Source organism: Pyxicephalus adspersus, chromosome 3, assembly GCF_032062135.1.
Source record: "Pyxicephalus adspersus chromosome 3, UCB_Pads_2.0, whole genome shotgun sequence".
Lineage (NCBI taxonomy): Eukaryota > Metazoa > Chordata > Amphibia > Anura > Pyxicephalidae > Pyxicephalus > Pyxicephalus adspersus.
Window position 1 is genome coordinate 40,867,506 of NC_092860.1, and position 27,528 is coordinate 40,895,033.

At 37.2% G+C, this 27,528-nt stretch overlaps 2 protein-coding genes across 2 annotated transcripts in view; one reads left to right on the forward strand and one right to left on the reverse strand.

Moving 5' to 3' along the window:
* The window catches only part of IFT74 (intraflagellar transport 74), a 49,294-nt gene extending 22,043 nt beyond the window's left edge, over positions 1-27,251 (reverse strand). The window contains exons 1-8 of the mRNA XM_072404320.1: positions 27,088-27,251; positions 25,015-25,148; positions 23,856-23,991; positions 22,914-22,962; positions 21,842-21,940; positions 20,322-20,382; positions 18,657-18,716; positions 17,907-17,968 (exon numbers count right to left, since the gene is read on the reverse strand). Coding sequence (XP_072260421.1) covers positions 17,907-17,968; positions 18,657-18,716; positions 20,322-20,382; positions 21,842-21,940; positions 22,914-22,962; positions 23,856-23,991; positions 25,015-25,137 — 590 coding nt within the window. The 5' untranslated portion in view covers positions 25,138-25,148; positions 27,088-27,251. The remainder of the gene's footprint in view (positions 1-17,906; positions 17,969-18,656; positions 18,717-20,321; positions 20,383-21,841; positions 21,941-22,913; positions 22,963-23,855; positions 23,992-25,014; positions 25,149-27,087) is intronic.
* LRRC19 (leucine rich repeat containing 19) lies at positions 5,716-15,124 on the forward strand. Its single transcript, XM_072404319.1, has 5 exons — positions 5,716-5,860; positions 8,823-8,909; positions 9,777-10,296; positions 11,924-12,145; positions 14,281-15,124. The coding sequence occupies exons 2-5, from the start codon at positions 8,832-8,834 to the stop codon at positions 14,592-14,594; spliced, it is 1,134 nt and encodes a 377-aa protein (XP_072260420.1). The 5' UTR covers positions 5,716-5,860; positions 8,823-8,831; the 3' UTR covers positions 14,595-15,124.
* Positions 27,252-27,528: the final 277 nt, after the last annotated feature.

Genomic DNA, 27,528 nt, shown 5'->3' on the forward strand with positions numbered 1-27,528 from the left:
TATTATTTTAGTTATTTTATCACACCTTTGTAGTATAGGACGCACTAACTTTTCCCCCCCAGTTTTGGGGAAGAAAAAGTGCGTCTTATACTGCAAAAAATACGGTATATATATATATATATATATATATATATACACACACACACATATATATAATTGAAAATGTTTTTCTTGTTAGAAAGTGGGTAACCAAACTAAGCCAGCATGCGACAGATATAAACAATGACACAGGAGGAGGAGGAGGTGACCATCCATCCATGGTTAGTTTTTGGCAACATATACCCATGTAAAAGACAATATAGCTATAAACAATGCCATTATCTATTAACTGTTGCAGTACTGGAGCAATTTATGTTCAGTTCACGCCAATTTTAGTTTAAAAGGCCCCCTCCAAGCTGCAATATCTAAAGCTAGCAAAATACTTGTATTAAAAGAGGAATACACTGCAGAGATGGAGACATAATCCTGCCCCTGTACAAAGCATTGGTCAGACCACATCTGGAATATGCAGTCCAGTTTTGACACAAGTTCACAAACAGGATATTGTGGAATTGGAAAGAGTGCAGAGAAGGACAACTAAACTAATAAAAGGAATGGAGGAGCTCAGCTATGAGGAGAGATTAGCTGAACTGAATCTATTTTCCCCTGAGAAGAAACGTTTAAGGGGGGATATGAACACCCTGTATAAAAATGTAAATGGTCCATATAGAGAACTCTCTTCCCAATTATTCACTTTGAGATCATTACAAAGAACAAGAGAGCACTCTTTGCGTCTGGAGGAAAAGAAGTTTAATCTCTGGACAAGGAAGGGATTCTTCACCGTAAGGTCTGTGAAAATGTGGAATCCGCTCCCTCAGGAAGTAGTTTCAGCAAGTTCTGAAGATTGTTTTAAGAAAAAGTTGGGAGGCTTTCTTAGAAGCACAGAAAATACCTGGACATTAAGGCTTTACAGTAAAGATAACAGAGACTGTTGATCCAGGTAACATCTGATTGCCTCGCAGGATCAGGAAGAATTATTTTCCCCTGTTAAAGCATTGTACCAGGGATTTTTTAGGCTTCCTCTGGATCAGCTTTATCCATAGGGTTTTATATCTGGTATAAGTTTTTTTTCTAGTGGTTGAACTTGAAGGACTTGCGTATTTTTTCAACTTTACTAACTATATAACTATGTAACCTCTAACCATAGTGTTTACTGTATACAAGGTGAGACCAGTAGTGAAAACAGATAAAAACAAAGACACAGTAAGAACTTTCCAGAGGCTCCATCCTTCTTCCCAGCTTAACAATGACATTTTGCGGCTTGTTTTTCTATTATGAGGTCATGAGGTAAAAAAACTAAGCATTTAATTATATAACAACGAAAATGTATAAGGAATATCTATTGCATTGTTTTATCTTCCGATATACATGTTATTACAGTGTACATAAAAGCATTTTATTAGTTTTTAATGAAGTAGTTAGGGGTTAGATCTCCTTATATTTATTAAGTTACTAGAGAAGAAGATGGGAGTATATTTTGGTAAATTTTTACAGTGACAACAGTCTAGGACAGAAGTTCCCTAACTGAGAAGATTTCTTCTGAATTCCTGTTGCGTCTCCAGAAAAGGAAGTGAAGAAAGATCTACTTAATAGGCAGCATCGAAAAAAAACAAACTGACAGGAGTTTTACGCCCTCCCTACTCTTATCTATCCAAGCTGAAAAAAAAATAATGCAGGAAAAATATTTTCAAGAAGAGAAGCTCAACATTTTTCAAAGTTGACCACACATCAGTACAGTCAGACCAAGATATGGCCGCCAATATATAACTGCACCATACCTGCCATTAATGCTTTGTCTTTACAAAATCTGATTCCTTGGTATGTTGGAATGCTTTAAAGGGAATTTTTCAGGATAGAACTTTAGAAGGTTTAAACCTGGCAAAATGTTAACTTTTGTGAGGAAGATAACCTTGTACCTTATGTCCCTGCAATACAACAGGGCAAACAAATCCTGCTTTTGTCCTGGGTCAAAGAGAACAAAGAGGTCAGCGGGACAGAAAATGATATCAATGAGCCACATATACCAATAAAAATATAATTTCAACACATTTTATATTGTGCCCAAATGTACTTGGCTATATGGTACATGGGTTAAAGCTAAAGGTTTATCTCCTTTTATTTTGCCTTCCTTGCCTCCTCCACTCCCAATCACTAACATTGTAACAATGTTTCTTATTAAAAAGGTTTCCTTTTATTTTACATACCTATTTAAGACCCAGTAGCGACCTGTGCTTCTCTATTCAATGGAGTCAAATCATAACCGGGTAAAGGGGCTGACGGGATACTCTAAATAGTTTAATGAAAACATCACACTGTTTAATCAGTACTCCTCCGAAGATGCCAAAGGTGTACTGCCCCTTACATTGGTCCTGATTTATTAAAGCTCTCAGAAGCTGGAGAGAATACACTTTCATCAGTGAAACTGGGTGATCCAGCAAACCTGGAATGAATCAGATCCAAAATTCAAAACATTTGCTAGCAAATAGTAAATTACTTTGAAAAAATCCATTCCAGGTTTGCTGGATCACCCAGCTTCACTGATGAGTGAATGATTGTATCCTCTCCAGCCTTTGAGAGCTTTAATAAATCAGGCTCAATGTCCTTATGTGATTCTGATTTCTTCTAATATTGGACACTAGTGTTATCCTTACCAAGCCTACTCCAAACTTAAGCATTAAACCCTTAAACCAGCGTTTCTCAACCTTTTTAATATAGGGGAAAGCTTGAAATAACTGTCAGGTTTAGGGAACCCCTTCTATAATTTCTATTACCACACTACATTAATGTGGTGGTCAGTAGGGAGAATACCCCCTTCATTGCTGACCAGTATGAAGAAAGTAACCTTTACAGATAGTCATACAGATCATTGGTGTCAGTGGTAACTGACCTAAGAGCCACACACTGCTCATTGCTCAAGGAACCCCTGAACAACCTCTGGAAGAACTTTAGGGTTTCATGAAATCCTGGTTGAGAAAACCTGCCTTTACTGACATTTAATCTTTAAAGTGGACCTTAAAACATTAGGATGTCAAAAGTATTGGAATAATCTAATTTTGCATAAATAGAACCCTACATTTTTTTCCCTGAATTTGACCTAAAAAACAGGAGTGCACTTCTTGTGCCAGAAGCCAAGTGCAAAGTTTCCCATTGTTTACACTGGGATTTGGTGAGGTTGTGTCTGCTGCTACCTGTAATCCCTACCGAGAAGGAATCTATATCTGTACATTTATTCTGTGGATCTTTATCTTATCCATTATCCTTCATGCTGCTTCTTTATTATTCGTCTACTAGTCATCAGGGATGCAGCTCTGATATCAGTAAGAAAAGCCCTGCCTTTATTAAGTGCCTCCAGACAGAACAAGACGTAAAAGAAAGTAATAATAAATCTGCTGCAGGGGGCACTATTGAGAACTAGTCTTATTCCTTCTGCATGCTATTTTGGGCATAGATTTTAGGCCCTCCGTAACCCCCCTTTTTCGTAGCCTTTATTGTGACATTTAAATCAGAACTCCAGTCACAAATAAAATACAAATAATTAGGTATATTAAAAAGATGCAGTATTATCCAACTTAAAAGAAACGTTCCTCCACTATACTTTTTTGTGCAGATAGATATCCCCAAGCCATCATTTTACTAGGTTATACTAGACCCACCCCCGTCTATGAATGGGCAGTGACAGCAGAATCAGTACCTGATATGCTCTTCATGACATTGATAAACAGTTTTCAAATTAGCAGCAGCATGTCAAGCTTCTCTGTTTTAATAAAAGAGCTTACACCAGCATATTGTCAAGGAAGCTTGTATGGATACCCAAATTGAACATCAGAAACTAAACTCATGGAAGTGGTGGCAAATGTGAAGATGTATCAATTACACTCATGGAACAAATCTGCATTTTCTTTAGTGTAGATTACAAGAATGAATACCTCATGTACATTTTCTGTGTCATTTGCTCAATTATAACACCTTTAGCAGTAGGCAATGTTTGAATTTAGATTTAAAGTTAGCTTGTTCAAATATATAAAAAAACTAAAAATTCCCATGTATATTATATGACCCGTCCTGGTGGATCTATGAACAACGAATTCAAGTGAAGGGGAGAGAGCACAGCAGGGGTCCCGTTCACTCGTTCTCCCACTTCCCTCTCTATAGAGCAGAATGGGGTGCTTGGTGCACTGGGACCACTGATAAATTCAATGTTCACCCGTTACTAGACCACAGATAATAAAGTAATTACTAATATTCTTAACAAGAATTAGTTAAAAAAAAAAAAAAACATTTACCCATTTTTTCAAGGTGCTGGTTTGTAACATTTGAAAAACATGGGCTTGTTTTAAATTGAATTTAATGCTTTTTTAGAAATCGTTAACACTTCAGTATTCATAGTCAGGACAAAGATTCACTTTTCCTATATCAGTTAACTAATAATATGGAAGCTCATTTGTACTAAAGAAAATTATATTCTGGGTGTTGCTCTTCATTGGTTTTTCTCAACCAGGCTTCCACCAGAGACTGTAAAGCTGCGTACACACTTCCAATTTTTACCGTTGGAAATGAACGACGAACGAACGACGATCGATTGGTCAAAAATCGTTCGTAAAAAAAGTAACTAACGACGCCGACGAACGAGAATAGTCGTTGGAAATGAACGACCGGACCGGCGGATCGGATTGGACGACGATCGTTTACCATCTATCGTGTGTACGGTCGTTCATTGATCGTCCATGGTCTGAGCATGCGTGATGAACGAACGTTCGTTCACTTCCTGTCGTGCACGTCACTTCCTGTATCGCTCAAACGATCGCATCTATTGTGTGTACAATATCTGCGAACGATCGTGTCGTTATCTGCATGTACAGGATCGGTGCTATACGATCGTTCGCCGATATCGTGCAGGATCGTTCGTCGTTCGTTTACCAACGATAATTATTGGAAGTGTGTACGTAGCTTAAGGGGTTCCTTGAGCAATGAGCAATGTGTGCCTCTCAGGTCAGTTACCTGCAATGTAAGAGGTATTCTTCCTACTGACCACCACACTAATGTACTGTGATCTGTGAATGTAGTAAGAATAGCAGGGGTTCCCTAAAGACATAAAAGTTATTTCCAGGGTTCCCCCTTGTTAATAAGGTTAGGAAACACTTTTTTCATACTTGCATTGTTACATTGTTGCATTTTACTTTTCCTAGTCATTGTACGCATTGATCGTCTATCTGTCTATCTGTTTAAAAAAACACCAAAAAAAAAAAGTGACAGTGATTTTTTTTTGGCGATGTTCTTTATTATATGATGTTCTTCTGTATACGATAAAAGCGTTTTTGTTAAATGTACCATCATTATTTAAAACTACAAAAAATAGGTGCCAGTGAATGAAATAGGGATACTCGGAAACTACACATATTTATGTTTTTGTTTTTTTGTTTTTATTTCTGTGTTAATTAGGAATTAGCTGTCTCTAAAAATGGCATCTACATTATACTACATCCTAATATTGTTGAAATAAAAATTGTGTTTAACTGCATGAATCAAGCACCGTTAGAAAAGTAGATGCCATTAACCTGATTTGTCTACAGAGGTCAGGAAACCAAGATCTAATCACGCCGTTCTCCTATTTCCTTATTGCCGGAAGATTGGATTAAACCCAGCAAAGGACTAGAAGAAACTAGTCAATCTTTTGCTGAAGAAGTGTTAACACCTGTTGTGGAGTACAAAGGTTAAAGCGGAACAAGGTGTTGCTATGAGGCTGTATAACTCCTTGTTCATGTAAAGTCAGTGCTGTAATCCACGCAAACAAGCTTGCCGTGCTGCCTAGAATTTCCTGAAGGTAGGATTAAAACGTATTATAAATTGCTTCTTAGAAAATAGAGAGTTACGTGATTTTTTTTTCTAACATTTAATTATGGAGTAACTATCGTTCTGTATATTTTTATTTCTGTGATCCTATGGTTTCAAAAGGAAGTTAGACAATTACTAATGGTTAGGATAAGAGGTAAAAGAAAAAGGCAGAAATTTAGTTCTATTTATATAAATTGTAAATGGAGCATTGTAGATAACACAGCTTTAGCTATATGTCTGTAGCTGTGATTATTTTAGAGTAACTCAGTATGAATGGTAGTTTGAGTGTTAAAGTTTACTAGTTCTTTAAGCTATTACTGTCCATAATGGTCACATAGATACATTACTCTTTATTTTCATATACTGTACATGACACATAGAAGTGTGAATGCATGTTTTGCAGAAAAAAAGACAACAAACGTGCATGATTTGTATAAATCTGCTTCTGTATATACACCTCTTCTGGAGATACATTCTGAAGTGAAAGCACTGATTTGCCTTAAGGTCATGTAAGACGCTCATAAACAGGATACTGCATACATACAGCAGATCCCTGAAGTGTAAAGTTCAAACTATATCATGCATAGTACACTACAGGATAAATATAACATCAGTAATATTATAATAATATATTTATGAATACTATATACAATAATATACTTATAAATAACAGAAAACAAATAAAAAGCAGAAATAAAGGGGTCAGTCTGGTATGTCTATTTTCCTTGATCATTGATAAATGTGTAGGCATATTTTAGGTGTGCTGTACACATACAGCACTTTTAGGCAAACCGCTATTGACAGCGTCTTCTGAAACTAAAGCTACGTACACACTTCCAATTATTATCGTTGGAAAACGAACGACGAACGTTCATGCACGATATATACGAACGATCGTATAGCACCGATCCTGCACATAGAGTAAACGACACGATCGTTCGTAGATATTGTACACACAATAGATACGATCGTTTCAGCGATAGAGGAACTATGTGCACGACAGGAAAGTGAACGGACGTTCGTTCATCACGCATGCTCTGACCATGGACGATCAACGAACGACCGTACACACGAACGATGTTCAACGATCGTCGTCCAATCCGATCCGTCCGTCCGGTCGTTCGTTTCCAGCGACTTTCCTCGTTCGTCGGCGTCGTTGGTTACTTTTTTACGAACGATTTTTTGCCCAATCGATCGTTCGTCGTTCGATTGGAACGATAAAAATTGGAAGTGTGTACGCACCTTAAAGAAGCTTTGCATCAATTAGATACTTTGAGGTTTATCAGTTTTAATGCAGTTTCAAGTGGCTGAAATCACCTAAAAAGCTGGCTATACACATGGTGGCAATTTAAACTGCTTTTGATTAAGCTGGAGTGTAACATATGATTGTAAAGTGGTTGTCTGAAACCATGCAATTTACTACCCATTAATTAGATCTTTCATGTGAATTTAATCATTAAACTGGACTATAAATTAACAATGCTATTAGAAAAATAATCAAACCTGATAAAAATGCTGGCAAGTTTATTGAAAGGGATTGGATTGTTCTGTTTAATTGAGGCAATTTTATCCTAACTCCTTGAAGTTGATCAAACCCACTAATTTAAACTATCGATCTGGATAAAGATATAAATAAGCTCATTAAAAATTATTTCATATAGGCTTGTTATTAAAATAATAAATATGACACGTAGCTGTAACCAAGGGTACTGATGTGTGATATATGACATATTCAAATTATTTATATTTATATTATGTTGTTGGTTTAATGTGGAAAATATAATATTTTTTTTTACTGGCAACACAAAAGCTACATACCATATCTGCTCCACAAAAACGTGAATGTTTTATTGTGAGTCAGAATGGCATAGCAGAGTTATATTAAGTGCTGTACAGACATCAGATTTATGTTGCTGGAAACAATCTTTACTTTTCAGTGACAACAAACAAACGCGATGTTCTATGGAGGGGGTGGGGGGAGAAGAATGAGGGGCACTGAGCTCTCCTCTATAAGAAAGTTCAGGAGTCATCCCTGCATGGTTGTTCATTGATCCATTAGGATGCATTGGTTAATGATGTTAGGGAACTGCGGAAACATGCAAGCGTTTCACTTGAGACAATACAACAATAATCTAATGTGTGTATGCAAGCTTAGGTTTAAATAAAAAGGGTCATTCATTATAAATATATTGGCACAGTGTATAATGTGCAATCACTAAACCTATGGCTAAATGTGATTTAATGCTAAAGGTTATTTTTCATAGCTGGGCTTTGCTACTAAATTCTCATGAGCCTGGTCCCTTTGAAAGTCATTACTTATTTTGTGGTACATAATAGATTTTCCATTGCTAGGTTGAGGAACTTTCTGTGATTGAACAATGCCACAATATAAAGTGGCACTGTCCCTATTCCGGGAAACGTGACATTATCTCTTGATAGCACTCCCTCCCTCCCTCCATAGCAAAAACTAATTAACCTCCTCAATTCAAGAGTCGACAATAGGCAAGTTCTGGACTTACCCAGGTGGATATCAATTTATAACCTTACAGGTCCAGCGCACAATCAAAATGAGGGCTATGACAAATTGTGGAGACAAGAAAGTGTGCCAGTTGGGCAGCCCAATAAGTACAATAATACCATATCTATAGTATTATAGATATAGTAATACCATACTTATAGATATTATCTCTCCTCCTACTCATCTCCTACTTTCCTAACTACTACTCACTAATTTCCTGCTGTCATACAGATTTTTGCCCAGGCAGATCTTCAGTATTAATATACTAAAAAAAAAAAAAAAACACACAAAACATAAAAGTATTCAAAGTACAATTAAAATACCAGATAATTGGTATAAATCTTCTGCTAGAAAAAGAAAACAATATCAATTCTGGTTAAAGGTTGTGTGTTGTTGAGCAAACCCAAACAAAACAATATGTTTTTCATTCCAGGAAAAGAAGATGGAAATGACAATTCTACTTTTAATGCTGTTGATGGGAAAGGAGTATGTGTATGCACAAGTTACCTGTGAGAACAAGGTAAGAATTCACTTATTCTTAGATAGGTTAGATATTTAAAAATAAAATTGTGGCTACTTTAATACATATCACTGGAAGATGACTCTGTAGACCTTTGTTATTTGAGTTTACATTATTTTAGGTTTTTAATAATACAGGCAAAGCAAATTATAAAATAAATTGCAAATTTTTATTTACAGTAACACACTATTTATTATTTTTGCAAAACAAACTCCAAACAATGGGTCCGAATAATTAAATCTCTCCAAGACTGGAGAAGATAGACTATCACGGAAGAACCAAATCTGAAATAGATTTCAATTATTTGCTAATATTTGGCAAATGCTTTCAATCCTGGACCAGATCCATTCCAGGTTTGCTGGATCACCCAGCTTCTACAATGATAGTCTATGTGGTCTATATAAAGGAAAATTCACCGCTGTGACCGTGTTCTTTCCTGCTTGGTGGTTCATTGATCAGCCAGGACAGATTGATAAACAACAACTGGGGACTGCTGTGCACATGCTTGATTTTCTCTTGAGGAGATCACAATTCTTTATGTAGGGACAATACTCTAGTATGTGTACTATGCTTAAGAGCCTGTACTCCATTATTAAATTAAATAAAGCTCACGTGAGTTCTGTAAACACAAGCTAATAAAGCAAGCTAAAAGCTTAAAGAGCTAAATATAGGAAAACTTGAGCTCTACTCTGTGAAACAAAAATGTACAATAATACATAGGAAAAATAAATACGTAAAAAAAAACACTAAATATCCCCTGTCTACAAACCCGAGATTTAAGAACCCATGGGTAATGGAAGGAATTTAAGGTGATATTATAGATTGGTCTCGCCAATGTAATTATTATCTGTTTACTTCCACCAACAGGAATGTTCATTGGTTAATTCTAACCTCACAGAGATCCCTAAAAACATGTCTGTGGATATTACAAAACTTGACTTGTCTCAAAACAATATTAGATTAGATCAATTGGATATAGAAACTCTACAAAGTTATCGTGATCTTACAGAACTGAACCTGAGCAATAATAACATTCAAAGCCTCTCAAATGAGTCTTTTTCTGGATTTACCAAGCTTGAAGTTTTAATCCTGAAAGCCAATCATATTACGGCTGTTGACACATTGTCCTTTCAAGGATTAGAAAATGTAAAGATTTTGGATCTTGGCTACAATCAAATTACAGAACTGCCTACAAATATTCTGTTACCATTCAAGAAGCTGCAGGAATTAAACCTCCAAAACAACAGTATGACATACCTGGATATTAAGGATGCACTAAAAGAATTACAAACACCTCTGCATGTAACGCTGAATGGAAACCCATGGAACTGTAGCTGCTACCTTATGAATCTGTCAGAATGGTTAAATGATGGAACAGTCATTCTAGGTAAGTTCATTTATACAGGAAATGTTTTTTGGTAACTTATACATGATAGTGTTCTCCCTACAGTAAAGAAAATTGGCATCCATTGTCATAAAAAAAAATTGTTAGTTCAGAGATAAGTCAGATTTTTTTTCAAGCTCAAAAGAAGTAGAAACGCATCCAAATGACTATTCTTTACAAAAGAGATGCTTAGAAAAGCATTGCAAGATCACCAGAGGGTCTATTTTCTAAGAATGGTAAGTTAGGCTTTAGTTGACACAAGACTCAAGATTAGAGAACTGGTGCCATGTCTGATAAACCTTGATGTATTCTATATGGCGCAGACTTGCATATAAGGAATTTATGGTTTCATCATGTATTGTGTCTCAGTTCAGACAGGTGATTGTGTAATGGTAGGGGAATGTCTACTGTTCAGCTGTATAACAATGTATTAGTATAAAGAATGCTTGCAGTTCAGGCTGGTTGGTGTAATGGCTACAGTCCAAGCTGGTGATAATGTAATACAACATGAAGAATGTTTTTGGCATACAACAGACTCCCCAATACCAAGATAACATAATCTGAATAATACAACATAACGCTACTAGATTGTTGCATGCAATAAAGTGACTGCTATACATATACTTGCCAAGTATACATTTCTGATAACTATCAGAGGTTTTAAGACTTAACCTGTCTTTAAGTCAGCCAATGTAAACTACCTGGACTTTTTCTGATTTCTAAGAATGACCAAACAATATAGCATGATTACACACAAGCTGAAGTACCCACTCATCTTTATACATGGAAGGCTTCAGGACAATTATACGTTTAGATTAGTATAAATATTAAATGATCACTGAAGAGTACTGAACAGTTTAACAGATAAATTACATACTGTGTTGTCCTACATAACTCTTCCTGAACATACCTAATAATGTAATTTCCATGATCATAAATTATCCGAAAAGTCTATGGTATTATGTTAGATGCAAGCTTTACAAAAGTGAACTTGCTTTTATTAACTATTCTTCCTTAAAAATGTAAATAATGATAGGCAAATTGGACTTAACAGTTTGGGAATAGGGATTACATTTGCAGACAGCCCCCCCCCCCCCACACACACACATCCAATTGGCTATATCTAAATTTTGATGATTTCAGGAGACTGAAGTAAAAGAAAGAAACTATTACTTACTAAGAAATGTGTAAAATACTTTGAGTTGAAGTGTTCTATTGGTGGAATTCTCCATTTCCCCAGATCATGAAAAGTTCTTTTAAAAAAGAGGATCTGTTATCAAAATGTTCATAAATAACTACAAACAAACTAATCACGCCATTGTCACATAACGATAATCACCATCATCTCACATGAATAAAAAGGGAACAAAACATTGTCAGTTTTTTTTTTAAAGATGACTGATTAGTTTTCATCTATTATTCTCTTCTAATGGAAATAACACTGGTTTCTGCATCCCCACAGAGTTCACATGTTCATCTTCTACAGCCACATATGGGCACACGTACCCGAGGCAACAGACGCTTTTTTTCTTTTTTACACACCAGCATTGTGATTTTGTCTTTTATGAATGTCTAATTTTTAGAATTTCACTGAATCCAGAAAGCAACTAATATTTGACTTTGTTTGCAGAAAATAAGGACATTACTGGATGTGCCACACCAGAGAACATGAAAAATTACACAATAAATGCAATATTGACTTCACCAGACATAATTAAGTGCAATACCAGTGCAAACACAATCGGCACTACAGAAGTGACTTACTTTCAAAGCCTTACAACTCCTATGTCCTCTGTGAACAATGCGACTTCCACCGCAGTGATCAACGGAACAGTCACTACACCCACCCAAGGTATGTCAAAATACCAAAACAAACTCAGGGAGAAATTTCATGTTGGTAAATAGTAGAACATATATATTAACCTGTTTTGCACTCGCAACACTGGGCATTTTGTATGTGTTATTACATTGACAACTAGCACTAGAAATGATGACCATGAGTTGTTGTACAGAATTTAAAGCAGAACTAAACCTGGACTAAAACCGTGCCGGGCGCTGCTGCCATTGCTAGAATCCCAGAGCTATCAGGCAGATAAGAAGCAATATTACAGAATGGAAATTGCCTGTCCCTTTCTGCAATAATGCCCTGTTTGAATGTTAAATACACACCAAGAATTAGACATTATTATTTATTCCCACAATAAAGCCAATGTGAACATGCTAATGTTTGTTAGGCTAAAGCAATAGCACTATCATGAGCTATAACAAATGTTCCGCTTTACATGGTCAGGAAATACATACATGGTCAGGTAGGTCATTATTGCAGAAAGGTGCAGATGATCTCCCTTCTGCAATAATATCTCCTACCTGCAGGATCGCTTTGTGTTTCTGGCCAAAATGTTGAGCTGCACATGTGGAGAGTCAGCTTTGGCTGCCAGGAAACCTGGCATTCATGGTTTCTTCTGCATGTGCCGGGAGTGAACGAACTCCTATGCACCCGTGCAGCAAGTACATCATCTCAGCCTGGCCAATCAAGACTTAGTTCTGCTTTAACTATACATATGTTCACAATAACATTTCAAGTCACATCCCTGCATACCGTGCATGAGAGGGCCTCATAATTTAGGCATTGAGCTGTTATGTTTGTCTCAAATGGCTTGTTTAAAATATATTTCATGCATACATTTGCTATAGAACTACAATTACTGACCTCTAATGAATTAAAGATGGAGAATAACAGGATTTTTGTACTTACATTGATTTATATACATGTACAATATATAGCTAGGTGCTCTTGTGAAATCCACAGTATTGTCGGGTAAAATTTCATAATCAGTGGCAGTGTTGTGTGAACAAGTTTGTCAATCAACCCAGCCTATGCTTATCAGGGCAGCAATAAAGATAAGGAAAGGAGGGAGCAGTTCAGATTTTTATAGATCTATGACGAAATAGTTCATAATTTACTAAACATGAAAGTAAACTTAAGGTTTATCTGGTAAAATGAACATTTATAAAAGGAAATTCATTTGGCTTGTCCACCTATACAGTGCCACTTGGTGGTCTATATGGTATGAAGGATTACCAATTTGGAGTAACTATATCCAAAATGATTTTCATACACAGCGTAAAGTTAAAACAAATGCAACACTACATTTATAGGTCAGTAATTGTTATTGAACAACAAATATTTACAACCATGTGGATATACAGAATTTTGGTGAAACATATTGTTGGTCTGCACACCATAACATTAATAGGTGATATTTATCATATTATCAAATTTCTGGGTTATGTACATATTGTATAGTATATATACATAATGTAGAATAATTTCTAATTACCATACTATTTGTTTGGATTGCTCCAATTTGTTTAAACTGTATTTTTTATATGTATGCCATTCTCAATATACAAGAGACAGCCTATGTGATATATATATATATATATATATATATATTTAAACACATACACAAGGTGGACAAGAGTCTAAGTACTTAGACTGCCGGTAATGAACTCTTGCGCACATGTGCAAGTTCTTCTTTCCGGCCTGGCCAATCAAGATGGCTGAAGATCCCAACCCGGAAGAAGGGCAGTTGAAGATGCTGGTGAAAGGGTGAACTGAGATGAACGTATTTTATGGCTTCCCTACTCAAGAAAAAACATTTTGGTTTTAGATACATTTTGGAATGCAGACTTCAGCATTCAACTCAAAACTTTTTTTAAGCCGAGTTCAGTAAGCACCCAAAAACAGTCGGTTACTGAAAAGGTGTTATACCCGGCTAAAAGGCTTTGGAGAGAACAAAGCGACTCCATTCTGAACAGGCTGCATTACTGCAGTTTTAAGTAAAAGTCTACTGCTTGTTCACTACTAAACTATATAAAAAAAAACAAAAAACATTTTTAATATAACTCAATCAACTATGTCTAGTGCTTGTGGTGTGCACTGTAAGAAACAACTCAATCTCATTTCATTTGCTTCTTCCACAGGAAACAGCTGGAGATTCCTTGTGGGAGTGGTGGTTGTGGGGATTATCACCTCATTGATAATTTATGCTGCAATCAAGTTCCCCAAATGGTACGACTTTTTAATAAGTTACAATCATCATCGTCTAAAAGAAGAAGATCCCTACATGTTCGAGGAAGAGTTCAACGTGGACTTTAGCATGAGCACAAATGATAAAAACCAAGAAGAAGATGAGACTGTGGTGGTGTTTGAACAAACACACTCCTTTGTGCCTGAAGAAGATGGATTTATAGAAGACAAATACATTGATGAAAAGGATATGAGAGCAGAATGTTGAGTTAAAATGAATTTACACTTCTGGGATTTTGTACATATATGACAAATGCTTCCTTGTCAAGAAGCATATAAAACATAGGATTTTAATATATTATCTCACAGGTTAAAATGCTTACTTGCTCAGGTCTATAGCCAATTACCTTCTGGAGAGTTTTCGATCCATTTTTCTTAAATATGTTTAATATGCTTTTTTTAAATATATAAATATATATATATAAAGTGAGAAAAGAACCTTTGAGATTTTTTACTGCATTTAGGTAATCACTTAGTTAAAAAAATAAATAAAAGACTGCTAATTGATAACATTTTGTATCACATTGCATCACAAGCAGCAATGTATTAATGAAGACGTGCTTATTGCTTAAATCTGGCACTCAGGTAACTGTCTATTTGCATTGCAATATTAATAGGGGGGACATAACATCTTTAATATGGGCTGCTACATTTGGCAATTAGTATATGGTACTATATTTGATCTGTCTATTTGTATCAAATCTTACAAAAGGGAGAAATAAAGCTCTTTTGGATTTATGAGTGGTCATAAAACTGGGTATAACAACAGAGAAATTATTTTTGATTTTTTAAGAAAGGTCAATCCTTGCTTAATCCCTTTACTGATTTATTAAGTTTTTTTTTCCTCTCTTAATACAATTTAAAATCTGTTAAAAGGAAGTACAAATAATCAGATAAATACACAGCTGAATGCACAAATTCTAACTCATTTACCTCTCTGGAGGCTACACTGCAGTAAATAAAATTCATCCAGCCTGGACAAGTGAAAAGCCCTCAACTGTTCTCCCCTGCAACATGTTCCTATTTTCATTTGAGAACTCCCCAGATTGCCTTGTTGGCTGTTCACCTTCCCTCCACCGGTTTTTGGTGCTATTTTCATACATCCCTAAACTTTAACTTTAGGCACTGGGTAACCTATGATCTGTAGCTGTAATTGTTTTCTGTCCCAATTTGTCCAACACGTCTAAAAAGAATACCGGCATTTCTCTGTGTTGGAGATCTACTGGATGACTTTTTACTGTCTTAATATTATTTGCTAATACAACTTGAGCTATATCCTATGGTTTTTAAATGCTACATGAAGATCATCCAGCAAAACTGTTGCATAGCTGAGAGAGTAAGAAGCTTACCTGCACATCAAAATGCATGTAGGCAAACTTCAAGCCAGGTACTCCAATAAGGTAACATATTAAGACTGTAGTCATTCTCTGACAAGGCAGTTGCTTTGCAAAAGAACTATCTTTTATATTAAATTCTCCCTTGAGGCAGGTCAGAGCAAGCAACTGCAGGAACTGTGTGCGTTTTGCATGTCCGAGTGCTCCAGCATCATGGGAACTCTACAAGGTTTTTGAGCAATGTGCAGAACCTCAGGGTGTCTTCTTTTTAATGTGTATAAAGTATCAGATCAGTACCTGTATTCAGCACATAGGTACATTTTAAAACAGGCTGATAGCATATCTGAAGCAGATAACACATCATTTTCAAAAAGAAGGTATGTAAATGGCACACCACATAAACCAAAACCAACTTTTTTAATTGCACAGCCATCACCTAGACACCTAGAAATATCCAAACACAATACCCACTGTGTTATGCCCAACATAATATATACAGTTAGGTCCATGAATATTTGGACAGAGACAGAGAAACCAAGATCAACCTTTACCAGAATGATGGCAAGAAAAAAGTATGGAGAAGGCGTGGAACAGCTCATGATCCAAAGCATAGCACATCATCTGTAAAATATGGCGGAGGCAGTGTGATGGCTTGGGCGTGCATGGCTGCCATGGCACTGGGACACTAGTGTTTATCCATGATGTGACACAGGACAGAAGCAGCCAAATGAATTCTGAGGTGTTCAGAGACATACAGTCTGCTCAAATCCAGCTAAATGCAGTCACATTGATTGGGAAGCGTTTCATAATACAGATGGACAATGACCCAAAACATACAGCCAAAGCAACCCAGGAGTTTATTAAAGCAAAGAAGTGGAATATTCTTGAATGGCCAAGTCAGTCACCTGATCTAAACCCAATTGAGCATGCATTTCACTTGTTGAAGACTAAACTTCGGACAGAAAGGCCCACAAACAAACAACAACTGAAAGCCGCTGCAGTAAAGGCCTGGCAGAGCATTAAAAAGGAGGAAACCCAGCATCTGGTGATGTCCATGAGTTCAACACTACAGGCTGTCATTGCCAGCAAAGGGTTTTCAACCAAGTATTAGAAATGAACATTTTATTTTCAGCTTTTTAGCTTTAAGCTTTAAGCTTTGTCCAATTACTTTTGAGCCCCTGAAATGAAGTGATTTTGTTAAAAAAGGCTTTAGTTCCTCACATTTTTATGCAATCTTTTTGTTCAGCCACTGAATTAAAGCTGAAAGTCTGCAGTTTACCTGCATCTGAGATTTTTAATTTAAAATTAATTGTGGTAATGTACAGAACCAAAATTAGAAAAAAGTTGTCTGTCCAAATATTTTTAGACCTAACTGTATATTGGGCTACACAGTGGGTAATGTTTTTTATATATTTATATATTATATTATGTATAAATTTTATTGTATAAAATATACTGTAGGCCAATACAGTTCACCACAGCCCTGTGTCTCAGACTCTGGCCTTCCCAGGTTCAAATCTCGGCCAGGACTCTATCTGCATGAAGTTTGCAGGTTCTCCTCGTGTTTGTGTGGGTTTCCTTCAGGTGATCCAGTTTCCTCCCACATTCCAAAAAACATGCCGTTAGGTAAATTGGTTTCCCCTCAAAATTTACTTTAGACTGTGTTAATGACAAATGACTATGATAGGAACATAAGATTGTGAGCCCCCTACCATAGTCATATGATAATAGGCTTTTGTAAAGTCCTGCATAATATGTCTGCACTATATAAATACTGGATAATAATAAAAAATAGTATACTTATGTATAAGCTGCATAAATCAGGTATAATTACTGTGAACACTTAAAAGTGTATATACAGCTTTTTTGTCTTTAGTTTTGGAAAAAGAATGGTACTGATATGACCCCAGGTAGAATGCTCTTTTTGCTGTGTCCCATAGACATATTATGGAGTATGAGTTGTTTATTTTTAAAGCCAAGAGATAGCCCCTCTAAAGTCTTGTACAGATGCTCAACCACTGTCACTCAAAACATTCATCAGTTATCATTTCAGGCAACACTAAAAATAAACATGTTCTGTACAGACGATCATTAAGTAATCATGTATGTTACATAAAAAACTTTTTTTTTTCATTTTAATCCACATTTCTATTTATTTTCTTTACAAAAGTTTAACATGTACTCACGCTTGTCGTTCTGTGAATATAATATCTATACTTTGGGATTCTCGATCATTCTGAGCTTTCAGCTATAAAAGGTAAAAACATTTGTTATGCAATTTGATTTGAAGCAATACAGAATGGAAAACTATTTAAATGTATGCATTACCAATTAAAGAGTTTTGATAATAATTGAGTAATGGAAGGTACTGGGATGAAATATATATGAATATTATAAAAATAGTTTGATAATAATGAAGTAATGTAAGATTGAGACAGAATACATATACTGCAATATTAGAAATGTCACTCCATTGACAGAAGCAGATACATTCTGACTGTAGTGACAAAGAAATGAAACCTCTAATATATATTAGCAGGTGAACAAAGGATAAAGGTAAAAAAGTCTATTGTCTAAATGTAACTTCATCTCCATGACCCTCAGTGGGTCATGCTTTCCCTACATAATTATAACACACTGTATGGCTGGATAATTCAGATAAAGAGCTAAGTAAATATAATAACCATCCTTATCGGCAGCAAGTTGTGTAATTCAGAGGTGTTTGGATGCAAAAGGATGAGATGACAACTGTATTCCTGACACATTGATAAGCTCACAGAGTATTAGCTCATCAGGCCAATGTCCCAGTTGTCATGGAACTTTTTTAAGGTATTTTAGTGACAAGACAACCAGTATTTGGCAGCTTTCTGGTACATTAATACCCACAAGAGATTAAAGTATACATAAAGCAAATTGTTACTGTCAGCATAGCTTACCATATTGTATTCATTTAGCACTTCCTCCATATCTGTATTTGTATTCAGTTTGTCAACCAGCTAAAAATGAACAGAAAGTCAGAAAGTAAAAAAAAAAAAGTCAGTAACTGATGACATGGCCTGCCAGAAAGACCATACATGTACATTTATTTAATTATGTGTATTAAATGTGTAACGCCTTCAAAAATAAAACTAAGCTATACTACATACATATCATTTTAAAAACTGCTTATCTTTATGGAAGTTGCTCTGTTAAAATGAGTCAGCAGTGCCAACTAGTTCATTTGTAACACCCGAAACTTCCTAAGATTCTGAGATGTCATAAATTCCTCCAATAACAATACTTAGTAAATCACTGATCCGAACAAGAAGCCAATTAGGTCATAATTACTAAAAAACCAATGTAAGAGACTTTCCAAGAATATCACTGGGGGATGACAAAAGTTCTATACATGGAAGCAAAGTTGTCCACACAAATGGGAGAATAGCCATTTAAGCAAACAAAATGTTCTTAATCAATATTATCAACCTGCCATCTAAATGAAGAAGGGATATTTATGAGACTCCTAGCAGGAGGCCATGCTGGCTAGTAGAGGAAGAAGGATGGGGGATGCTTTGGTTCTATGCTTGTTTCATAGCCCTGTCTATGCAACTAATATCAGATCAACAGATACTTTAAGATAATTTCGAAACTCAGAGGAAAACAACATATCATTTATCTGGATGGTAGCCTTGACTGTAAACCTACATAAAGATGATGCTCAGGCTTTACATGTAAGTTCTAGCTTGTGTTCATCCCATCAAGAGTCAGACTTGAAACACTGCAGCTGTACACACACCCAAATCAAAACTGCTGTGTTCTTTTAATAAAGTGTGCTAATATTATCTGTTGTACAGTAATCAGTTAATTACTGTACAATTAATTAGAAAAGGATTAATTAGAAAAGTTAATTAGAAAGGACTGGGGTATTTTGTGGCTATACCTCAAAATATGTTTATTATGAATACCTATGTTCCATATAAAAAGGTAGTACAATAATATTATTATTACAATAATATATACAATGTTAATAACAAAAACACAAAGAAAAATGCCAGGTTTACTATACACAGGCCATCTGACAGGATAATATTCGTGGGAATGATAATTGTCTCAATTCCGACGTGCCTTTTTTCAATGAATTGCCTCACACTCACCACTGCTCTGATCTGACAGCCTTAGTATACCTTGCAGCCACCTAGCCATCTGAATAACTTTAAAACAAATTCATATCTTAAGGAATGCCGGAAAACACCAATAATGAACCACCATATTTCATTTGAAGGGTCTTTACATATGCCCTGGGGAAGCCCGGTGGGCGAGACAAGTCGAAATTGAGACAATTATCATTCCCAAGAATAATATCCTTTCAGGTGGCCTGAGCATAGTAAACCTGGCGTGTTTCTTGGTGTTTTTGTTATTAACATTGTATGATATTGTACTACCTTTTCATATGGAACATAAGTATTCATATTAAACATATTCTAAAGTATAGCCACAAAAAATCCACGTCCTTTCTCTCTGTTTTCCTGTTTTTGATATATTACCTCTGGGGTAGGCAAACAATACACTGATTTAGCAATAAGAGTTACGCATTTTCTTCTCTCCTATTTTAGAAAATTTACCATGTTGTAGTCTGCAAGCTGTCCCTGGTGTTCCTTAATTTCATGAGCAAGTGCTTCAGCTCTGAGAAAAAGAACAAATATTTACAAACAGATATTTGCAAAGACAAGTTTAAATCCTACAACATTATTACCAAGGTATGCTTGCCAAGAAAAACAAACTGCTAGAGTGGATGTTATGCATTAAAAAATAAGCACTTTAGGTTAAAAAAAAGCACAAGGGACAGGTCAAACACAGAAAGAAGTGTTGCCGATTGTTTTAAATTAACCTATGTTTTTTCAATGCACAAAAAACAGATTTACTTAAATGCTTAATTAACTTTTCCCCCAAATTAGATAATAAATACCTGAGGTTTCTCTATAGAGGAATATGTGATCTACTTGCTTTCCTTCCCCATGACATGGCCTGACAGGGTGTTACCGTATTTTTCGGACCATAAGACGCACTTTTTTTCCTCCTAAAGTGGGGGGAAAATCAGGGTGCGTCTTATGGTCCGAATGCAGAGGTACAGGGGCATATTTTTTTACTTACCTGTGTCCCCGCCGGTCCCCGGCTGCGCCGATCTCTGCCTGTTCTGTGATCCAGCGTGCGGCACTTGTGCCCGCCCACGAAGGCGGCGCCGATTGATTTGATGAATGCTGATCGGCGCCGCCTTCATGGGCGGGCACAAGTGCCGCACACTGGATCTCAGGGGAACACAGGAGGAAAACAGACAGAGGCTGACAGCAGCCAGTGTCTGTGTTCCTCCATTGTGTTCCCCTGTGTCCCAGCGTGCGGCACTTGTGCCCGCCCACGAAGGCGGCGCCGATTGATTTGATGAATGCTGATCGGCGCCGCCTTCATGGGCGGGCACAAGTGCCGCACACTGGATCTCAGGGGAACACAGGAGGAAAACAGACAGAGGCTGACAGCAGCCAGTGTCTGTGTTCCTCCTTTGTGTTCCCCTGTGTCCCAGCGTGCGGCACTTGTGCCCGCCCACGAAGGCGGCGCCGATTGATTTGATGAATGCCGATCGGCGCCGCCTTCATGGGCGGGCACAAGTGCCGCACGCTGGATCTCAGGGGAAATCAAATCAATTTTTTTTTTCTTGTTTTCCCTTGTGCGGAAAACCTGGTGCGTCTTATAGTCCGGAGCGTCTTATGGTCCGAAAAATACGGTAACTTCCACTGCATTAAAAAGCCATTTGAAAATGAATGTGCTGCCACAATTTTTATCCCCAAAAAATGCAGGTGCGTTGCCTTCATATGTTTGGGTGTAATCCAAATTAAATGCCATTACAAACCATATTGCATGCATTACACCTTAATGCAAACATCTAAATGGACCCAAAGTCATTTTTTTCCTACTAAGGCCCTCCTGGAATTGCTGTTCCCACCATAAAGTAGGATCTATAATGTATAAACAATCACCCTAAATCCTTTTGTCTTTGGCCCTGGGTTTGTTGCGCTAGTACAAACCAGTTATCACATTTTACAACAAGTGAGAACCCAACAGTTCCAAGGATCTTAAACTTTGAACTTGCCTTTTCTCATATGACAAATATACGGAGTTCTCTTGATTATATGTATCAATCTCTTTCTTCAGCTTTGTCATTTCTGTTGTAAGCTCGGTCACTTTACTCCTAAAATGAAAAATGTAACAGAGTAAGAAACATTGGTTACTGAAAAAAAAGACAGATTTAAGATCTTCATCAAAATTCATGAGCAACAGCAGTGTTGTCATCTAAAACAGTATAGATATCAAGAATTACTTCACTGCTTTCCTATTTTATCCCAATCTTGTACATTGAAAGACTTGCCAGCTGAGTCAGGGAAAAAAAAAAAGAAGCCATGCTTGTGAGAATATATAATAAATGTGGAAATTTTTAACATAGAGGTAAATTTGGCCATAGAATTGGCCCAATGCCATGCACATATGCATGAACATTTGGAGAAGTTACTTTTTTCCTTTATTTAGGCTGACCACAGATAATAAATATCAATTTGCAAATATATGGAGATCTTCATCTCTCCTACAATCTGTTGTCTTCAGGGTTGCTGCATGTATGTTTATCTAAGCGTAGAGCAGATTTAATCTCACTAGGTAAGTTATGCAGGTCTCCTATACCAGACTGATGTTACCGATGACAGCAGTTAGTTGGAGGTCATGTACCTGCCTTCACAGAAAAATCCTGGGCCACATAAAAGGCTTGCAATGTCACTATCTTTTCTTACATAGCAGACAAGGTATATTTAAAATTTATAACTACACAGTGAGTGCCAACCGTGCATGAAAATATTTCCAGAATACAATACAATGCTTGTAATCTGATTTACTTTTAGGGTAATACAACACTTGCAGGGAATTACCCATCTTGTTTTAAATGTCATCACAAGAAAGAAAACACCTAAATGCAGAAAAGTAAAATGTCAGATTCAGAAACTGAGCTTTACCTACCAGGAAGTCAACACTAGAACCACTGATTAAATTGTTACTCTTAAAATGGAAGCATAATAATTTAAAAGGTTCTTTGAAATACATTTGGACAAAAGTATACAAATACACAGGGCTGTAAAAAAGCTCATAGTAGACTTTTGTTTTAAACATCAACATACCGAAGCAGCCCAAGAAAGTAGGATTTGTCCATAATCTGTCTCTGTGGACCTGAAAATTGAAATGCAGGTAAGTGACCTATCATCAGCATTCTTATATATAGGGTCATATTATTGTTATTAATATTACTTTTATTATTATTAACACAATATTTATTATTAAAACAATAATTTTTATTGTTACACAATTATCTACATACATTTAAGCAAAAACATTTTGTATTGCAAGAGAGTAAAATGGAGGAAACAATAAAAATGAACATGGCTAAAGAAGGAGATATAAAGATGGATATGTGAGGTTTGTAATATGTGCATGTTCCCCCTAGCCATGTTCACACCACTATAAAATATGTGAATTTATCTTAAAGCACTTCCTAAAAGGTCCTTTTTTCCCACCCAACTACATTTGGAACAACTAGGAGCATTTCTGTCAGATTTTACTGGCTCACAAACCAAAATCTAACTATTAGAGAATTGTCTAATACAAGACAAGCAGAAATGACCTCAATGTACGCCACCATTATATGCTCAATATAATTAGAAACCTAATATAAAGAAGCAGATGGGGAAAGCTATGTACACACACTTAGAATTTTGTTTCCAGTGACAGATGAACGACCAAGCACTGTACACACAGCACTGTTCTGTTCTACAGTGAGGGGTGGAGGATGATGATAGAGCAGCACCTTGCTGTTCTCTCCTTCATTGACATGCATAGTGGTCAGTCCCAATCAGTCACCCTTTATCCACCATGACAGATTGATGAATGGTATTGGGCAACTGCTCATATGCCAGATTTGTTTGAATATTATCTGACTTGTGTGTGCAGCCTAATACTGATTTACAGAAAAAAATACGACAACTCTTTGTTGCCAGTAAGATGCAAACACAAATGGTGTTCCCTCCTCTATAACAAGACATGCTACATATTTAGAGCAGTTTCACCTTTTATCCCGGTTTTCATTCCACTCAAGCCTTGCTGAGTAACAGGTCGATCTGCTACTCTTATCTGTGCAGAAAGCACTCCACTTGCAGCCTGTGGACCACCACGTGTGCCAGGTCTGGCAGTGCTAGGTGGCATCTGCAGAAACAAGATCAGTAAAAACCTAAGATGGAATGAAGGGTTTTTCTTATTACAGATAGTTACCCAATACACAAAGAGACTGTAACAAAACCAACTAGTGTAAAATGTATATAGCTCCAACAACGTTTTGTTGAATATATACAAATATCTCAATACAAATATAAAAGTTTGCAGTGCAAAATATTTACAACAAATAAAAATACAAACAAATAAAAACACACTGGACTCTATAAATTATTCCCCCAGTCAATTCCACTGAAATTTGCTGGTGGTGAATTATTCTACTAATACAATGACTCATTCCGCCACCTAGTGGCTAATCGTCAAAAGTGCACAGCTGTCACAATAAGAAATCAACAGGAAAGAAAATAATTTCATAAGCGAATTAGAAAAGTAATAGAGCCCACAATTTATTTCACTGTACATAAAACTTTATTTTTAGGTTTGCGTATGGAAAAGTTATTTCCTCTCAAAGTTTCATTGTTGTCTATGTCTCTGCTATTGTAAATTAATCCTCCTGTTTGTTCTGAACTCCAAAATGTTACATTTGTTGCCAGAACTCAAGGTAAGGGGATAGCTACAGGTGGGAGCTGCATCTGGAGACAGTGACACTTACAAGAAATGTCCCCACATATCCTGTTGTGCTGTTGACATCCATGCAAAGTTTCCCATGAGGCCCAGCATAGCTCCCCTGATGTGTGCGCTTCTGGCTGAAACTACATTTTCACTTTTCCTTCATTTCTAAGCTCAGTGGATCTAACACATTGTGCGCAGCACACAAGAATTATTAAGACTTGAAACCGCCGATATATTACAACACGTCTAAACACAGAGCACTCTCCCAATGCAAAAAAGGAGGGGAGGGATGCAGCAAAAATGATCACCTAAAAACGAAAATGTAAATGTCTGGAGTAAAATGCTGGTGTGAGGCTGCAGACGATGATAGTATGCAGTCTCTGAACCAACTGTCCAATAGTAGTACCGCTATTTTCACATAAAGACTAAATAAGGAATACTTACAGCAGTTGAAAGCCTGCCTGCTGTGGGTGGAACTCTCATTCCAGTTGGAGGTCTGTTTGGAATAGGGCCGATGCCTCCCCTTGACATGGGCCGGGCTGATGGTGGCCTTTGACTGCTTGCCATGCTTAGTGATACTAAAAGAAAAAAAAAACATTAGTTTATCGCTAAGAACAAGGTAACAATAATGATCCGAACAAGTGTTAATTCTGCTTAACTGCTAGATCCCTCTCCTCCCTGGGATAAGGGGCCGATTATCACCCCCATCAAGCCTATGGGCACCCAATTAAAGCAGACCACCCACTAAGCTGTAGTCGGGTGGCTGATCCTGTACTGTGACCCAACTTTTTAGTAACCACTCAAAAACAGCGTTGTGATAACCAAAGAGTGCAGGGTGTTGTGCCTAAAAGAGGCTGGGGAGACACTGATGTCCATTGATGTGGAAGACAGGGGTAAGGCAAGTAAAATCCTATTTTTTCCTACATACAGTAAAGGTTTTATTGTTCACATAGATGATATTAGGAGGGATATAGGGGATCAGCCAGAATTAGCAGACATTCCATTTTACCCAATGTGGGTGGTGAGCTTCTGCCGTAATCATCAGGTGTGCGCTGAATACTTATTGATTATGGCCCAGCCTCCAAGACTTGTAATCACTGCATACATGGATGACGCCATCTTTACCGCCAGCTGCATGGCGGACTTCAATGGAGACAGCAATCCTCCTCACTGATTGGATGATATTATTATTATTATACAGGATTTATATAGGGCCAACATATTACGCAGCGCTGTACATTAAATAGGGGTTTTGCAAATGACAGACTAGTACAGACAGTGATACAGGAGGAGAGGACCCTGCCCCGAAGAGCTTACAATCTAGGAGGTGGGGGAATTTACATACAATAGGATGGGAGATATGTAGTGGTGAGAAGTAGTGATGGTTTCAAAAGACAGAAGAAGATGGGTAGGCAAGTTTGAAAAAATGGGTTTTGAGTGCTCTTTTAAATGAGCAGAAAGTAGGAGCAAGACTAATAGGACGAGGAAGACCATTCCAGAGAGTTGGGGCAGCTCTAGAAAAGTCTTGTAGCTGTGCGTGTGATGTGGTTATGAGTGAGGAAGTCATCGGAGGAGTGGAGAGAGCGGCTAGGGGAATATTTTTTTTTAACAGGTCAGAAATGTAGGTGGAACAAGAACTGTGGAGGGATTTGAAGACAAAGCACAGGAGCTTGAATTTGATTCTAAGGTGCAATTGAAGCCTGTGTAGAAATCGGCAGAGATGCAGCGGAAGAGGAGAGGTAGGACAGATGGGTGAGTTTGGCTGCAGCATTCATAATAGATTGTAGAGGAGAGAGTTGGGTTGGTGGAATACCAGAGAGAAGGATGTTACAGTAGTCCAGATGAGAGATGATAAGAGCATGTACAAGGAGTTTGGTGGTCTCTGGGGATAGATAGGGGTGGATTTTGGAGATGTTGCACATCAACACATGTGCAGCAGTTACATGATCCGTGGCGGCTAGCTGGCTCATATACACCGTATAGGTTAGCGATGTAATAAAAAGCCTCCAGGAGCCGGGGATTTGACAAAATAGACATTGCATGGTGCTACCTCCTGTTTTTTTCAGTTTAGGTCCACTGTAAATAAAATGCAGCCATGTTTGACCTCACACAGATTTGTAGCGATGTATGATAATAAAGCAAGGCTCTTCCAATGTGTTAGGACTTTTCCTGCAGCCTTTTAATAAGAGAAACCATGAAATGACATGAACAGAGGAAAGGTATCTTGTAAGTTACCTATGATCAGGACACAATATTTAATGTACAGCGCTACGTAATATGTTGGCGCTATATAAATTCTGTTTAATAATAATTCTCTTTGTGATTAACCTTGTATGCGGAACTAATAGTCCCAGCATATCCTGCCATAGGCGTTCTGCCCCATGACACTGCTCTCTAGCCGAATGTAGACTGTGCCAAGCACATACCAGCCCCAGCATTCTTATATTTGCACGCTGCACGACGTTTTTATACCCTGACAGCCATATACATGAAAAGAATAGCACACAGACCACTCACTTCTCTGCCGTCTCCTCTGCTACTGGCGGCCTCAGTGTCTCCTAGCAACTGAAGTCACATGTATGTGTTCAGCCAATCCAAGGCGGCGTTTTTTTAGCTTCTAGTGATGGCCCACAACTCTCAGAAGAACATTTGATAGCTCGCACCTAATCACGTGATCAGGACGTACTTGGCATGCGTGAGAGGAACAGTGATTGTTGGGTTGTACCGCAGCCGCTGTTCTATAATATAGTTCTCTCTATCGTAAGGCTGCCCGTGATTCTACGCATGTGCAGTGACATTATGACTCTTCGTTCTGCGCACGTGCAGTGAAATTATGCCTGTATATGAAAATTGTCCCCTGTCATGTACTGCACTTACCCACTTTGAGCCTTTAAATCTCTAGGACAGAGAGCTGTAGAGACCTAACATTCTCAGTATACACCGGGGAACCATATCATT

Excerpts from the sequence above, each read along its gene's own strand:
- LRRC19 (XM_072404319.1), top strand. The coding sequence starts at position 8,832 with ATGGAAATGACAATTCTACTTTTAATGCTGTTGATGGGAAAGGAGTAT. Across the intron at positions 10,297-11,923 it reads TGATGGAACAGTCATTCTAG|AAAATAAGGACATTACTGGA; the intron begins GTAAGTTCATTT and ends CTTTGTTTGCAG. Across the intron at positions 12,146-14,280 it reads AGTCACTACACCCACCCAAG|GAAACAGCTGGAGATTCCTT; the intron begins GTATGTCAAAAT and ends CTTCTTCCACAG.